The sequence below is a fragment of the Sinocyclocheilus anshuiensis genome, unplaced genomic scaffold (genome assembly GCF_001515605.1).
Source record: "Sinocyclocheilus anshuiensis isolate Anshui unplaced genomic scaffold, SAMN03320099.WGS_v1.1 scaffold577, whole genome shotgun sequence".
Taxonomy (NCBI): domain Eukaryota; kingdom Metazoa; phylum Chordata; class Actinopteri; order Cypriniformes; family Cyprinidae; genus Sinocyclocheilus; species Sinocyclocheilus anshuiensis.
The window spans coordinates 923,843-928,080 of NW_015539872.1; the positions used below are offsets into that span (position 1 = coordinate 923,843).

The 4,238-nt window shown below is 34.9% G+C and overlaps 1 protein-coding gene across 1 annotated transcript in view; it reads right to left on the reverse strand.

The window, feature by feature from the left end:
* Positions 1-3,557: 3,557 nt before the first annotated feature.
* Positions 3,558-4,238, reverse strand: part of LOC107685258 (vitamin D-binding protein-like) — a 21,453-nt gene continuing 20,772 nt past the window's right edge. The window contains exon 8 of the mRNA XM_016481778.1: positions 3,558-3,686. Coding sequence (XP_016337264.1) covers positions 3,648-3,686 — 39 coding nt within the window. The 3' untranslated portion in view covers positions 3,558-3,647. The remainder of the gene's footprint in view (positions 3,687-4,238) is intronic.

The window sequence follows — 4,238 nt, forward strand, 5'->3', positions numbered from 1 at the left end:
ACACAGTGTCCATTGCTCCCTACTCCCTGAGCAGGGGAAATCCGTTGAAGTTTACTTCACTTCGGAATATTCATTTACAGATTTGCGCTGCTCCGCTGCCTGCAGCGTCTTCACACACAAACGAAACTTACTAGAGAAGTGTGAAGTGGGACATAATATACCTCTGTAAATAAATACAATTTAAATTCACGTCTCGCACACTTAAATGCCCTTTGTATGGAACTTATACGCTCCCTTCAAACTGGAATCATGGCGGAATATCCGGTAATGTCCACTTCGCAGGGCACTTACAGTCAAATATAACAAACGTATGAAGCAATAAGAGAAACATAACATGTGCAGAGCGGGGGTACACGAGGACTGGAATTGAGAACCGCTGACATAGACTATAGAATATCTATAATAATTTAGTAAATTGAGAATTTCATAAAGGCCTTTCTTTTTGGGACATTTTATGAAAAAAAATGCAGATAGTACTTCAATGGTCTAGACTAGAGAAGAAAGCTACAATTTGCCAGCTAAAGAGAATTTTAAGGAAGAAGATGAAAGATGTTAGTTAGAAGAGAGGAAGAGAAATAAAGACTTTGAAATAAATATTTGATGTCAGTTTTTCAAATAATAATGCAGTTTAAAATTGTGTGAAGTCACAAGAAAATCTTTCCCCTAATGCTCATTTCAACTAATATCACTTTCCAAATGCATTAGCCTTTCAAATGCATTATTACAGCATGATGTGACACACTAAAACCTTCCTACGTCTGCAAGACTGTCAGGCTAGATGATCATCAGTGTTGGGAAGGTTACTTTGGAAATGTAATAGGTTACAGATTACAAGTTACCCTATTCAAAATGTAATAAGTAGTCTATTTCAATTACCTTATTAATGTAACTGATCACATATGATTACGTTTTGATTGCTTTTCAAAATGTCTAACGAATGCTTTCAACTGTTAATCATTTTCAAACATTTACAACATGCAGGGTTAACCTTACAGTAGTACTCAACACTGATTACTGCCAGACATTCAAAACCTTTCATCACTTAAATTAAGATTATACAAAAATAATTTTAAAAGGCACAGCCACCACAAAATCAGACTTTAGCACCTCGTTTTACTTTGAGATGGTTCTGAATTTTGATTTTTAAATATCCAGCACTGGAATGCATTTTTTTATCACTCACTATGGTGGAAACTCTCAGACATTTATAGTAAAATCATTGTTAATTTTCATAAGTGTGTTGTTGTCTGCCCTAGCTCCCTCTAAACCTATTCTAAAATATGATTATTTGTCTGCTAAATTACTACTGTAACGTTATAATAGATAATAATATCCTTTATACAGTATTTTGGGTGATGACTGATGAGCAATGTGCTGCTGCTGCTTAACTAAGTAAACAAAGACAAAACTACAATAGCATATTTACAGATGGAACTGACCTGCACTTGAAACCCGTCGTTAACATTTTCACAAGTAACTGTAATTTAATTACACATTATTTCTTAGTAACTGTAACTGATTACAGTTACATTTATTGTGTAATTAAATTACGTAACACCGTTACATGTAACTAGTTACTCCCCAACACTGATGATCATACAATGTAATCTATAAAAATCATGTAAAAAGAGTAGCTTGCTTTCAGTAAACTCCAATGCTAAATCATATAATTTGTTGGTTCTTTTCATGTTAAGCAAAACTTGCGTAGTCCATTTAGATATATTTATGAGTTCTGGTGGTTTTGTCCAGCTGAAGGCTTTCAGGAGAAATTCAGCACATCTTTTTGGTCTTTCATCATTCTTTGTTCTGCTGCAGTAGAAGTGATCCAGACAGCTGCAGCAGACAGACGCGAGTCCCTGACTATAGATAGACTGTCTCGTCTGTTCAGATCAATACATCTTGCCATCTTAGTACAGGAAGAACATGTTTAGGACCTAAAACATCCTCTATTCTAGATGATTCATGTAGTTCACACTCCTTACCCAGAGTCCCCCATCCACAGTGCATCACCATCAGAAACATTTTAAAGTGATGCATAGCATCCCAGCATTAATCTGCATGCATGAACTCAATATGAAAACTTTGAATCCAGCACCTCAAAATCACCGGAACGCAGATAAACAGCTGTGAAAAGAGTTGAAGATGCTTTTTACAGCAGTTTAAATTGGGAAAAGGACCCTGCAGAAGCTGAAGTCTACTTCTGTGCTGGTGGAGCAGCTCGATAAGGAAAAGTTCCAGGTCCAAACTATAGTTGGAAAAGCTTTCATCAGCAATGAGAGATAGAGAGATGTTGTTGCTTCTTGTTACTCAAGCTCAGTGTGCCCAGCTAACAGGAAGCATTCCCAGAACTTCTGGGAAGGTTCTCTCAAAGTTATGAACAAACACTGAGTAAACTTCCAGTAACCTTAATAGAATACTCATTAATAGTTATCTGGTCTTTAAGAATGTTCTCAAAACATCAGCTCAACAACATTATTTATATATTGTTCATGGAACTTTGCAGTTGTTACGTTTTAGTTTATAAACGTTACTTGTTTCAAAATGTTCTGAGAACATTCTTTAATGTTCATAAAACCAAGAAGAAAAAAAAACATTTCTAAAACCTGGACATTTTGAGCATTCAGAGAACATTCAGAAAAAATATTTTCATTCCTCGATGGTAACATTAGCAAAACATCCTTAGAACATATATTTATATTGGGTTCATCGAAATACAGTATGGCTCTATATTGCTCTAAGATCCTCATGAGACCAAAACAATCCATAAGCATTTTAAAGGAGTATTGTATAAGAACCATGTTGAGGAAAACAAATAATGGCGATGGGATGAGTGAATTGGAATATTCAAGTCCTCCATAAATGCAAAGTTTGAATGGGGGGGCGTTCAGAAGAACCTGTGTTTTTATGGATTTGTGGGGCTGAATAAGTTGTATAGTTAAATCAGTGTGCATTGTTTCATATTTATAAATAGGTGCATTTATTGTCCCCCATACTGTATGTGTGAATGCCATCCTAATGGTGCTTTGTGTTTTTCCTCCTGCCATGGAGTGCTTTATATTTTTCTGATTGCCAATAAAATGTATAAAGAAGAATCTAAAACCCATCTATACAAATGAGGTTTTAATTTAACTTGTGGATCTTACCTGAAACCTGACAAAGGAAATAAATTAAATTCCTCAGATAAATCAATGGCGCCTACAATAAAGTACTTTCTATTCACAAGTACTTCAACAAAACCAAAAAATCTTTTTTTAGCTAAAAATATATTGAAATCTACTTAAGTACGAAAATGAACTATTTCTTGTCAGTCCATTTGCTAAGAAAGCATTTGCAAATGTACATGAAAACAAATTTGAAGAGTCTTCCAGTGTGTGATGAAACGCCATAGCAACAACAGAAATCATCTTATCGTAGACGTTATGTTCACAGTAAAGGTTATTCATACAGGAGCCTAATACAATCACACTGCAAATGCCACAAGCCTCATGAGCTAAAAGAACAAAGGGAACAGAGGACAAAAACAAAACTCTTTGAAGCAAGTGGAAAATTTATTTAAAACATCTCAGATAGCGAGGGATGACATTTCCTATTAGAGAGGGAATTTAGAAGATCTCGTCATCCAATATAATTGCTGACACTCTGATTCTTTAAACAGTGTCATCGTCATATTTAATAACATCCTCTGTCTGAAAAAGAAAACATGAGTTTTAGTCAAACCTGATTTTAATAACTATATTAAAGTCTATTAATCAATTCAAACAGCCTGCAACCTGATCTGACATCTGCTTAAATTACGGAGTTAAAAAGTTCACCTAAAAATGAAAAATCATTTCATCACCCTCAAGCTGTTCCAAACCTGTATGAGTGTCTTTCTTCTGTTGAACACAAAAGATGATATTTTAAAATATGTGTGTAACCAGAGAGTTGATTGTAGCCATCGACTTCTGTAGTTTGGAAAAAATACAATGGAAGTCAATGGCTACCAGCAACTGTTTGTTCACCAACGATCTTCAAATGATCTTCTTTTGTGTTCAACAGAAGAAAGACACTCATACAGGTTTGAAATTACACGATGGTGAGTAAATGATGACAAAATTTTCATTTTTGGGTGAACTATCTTAAAGGGTTAGTAAATGAAAATTAGGCTGCATTTTACTCACCCCCGAGGCATCCTAGGTGTATATGACTTTCTTCTTTCAGACGAATCCAGTCAGAGTTATATTAAAAATTGTCTTTGA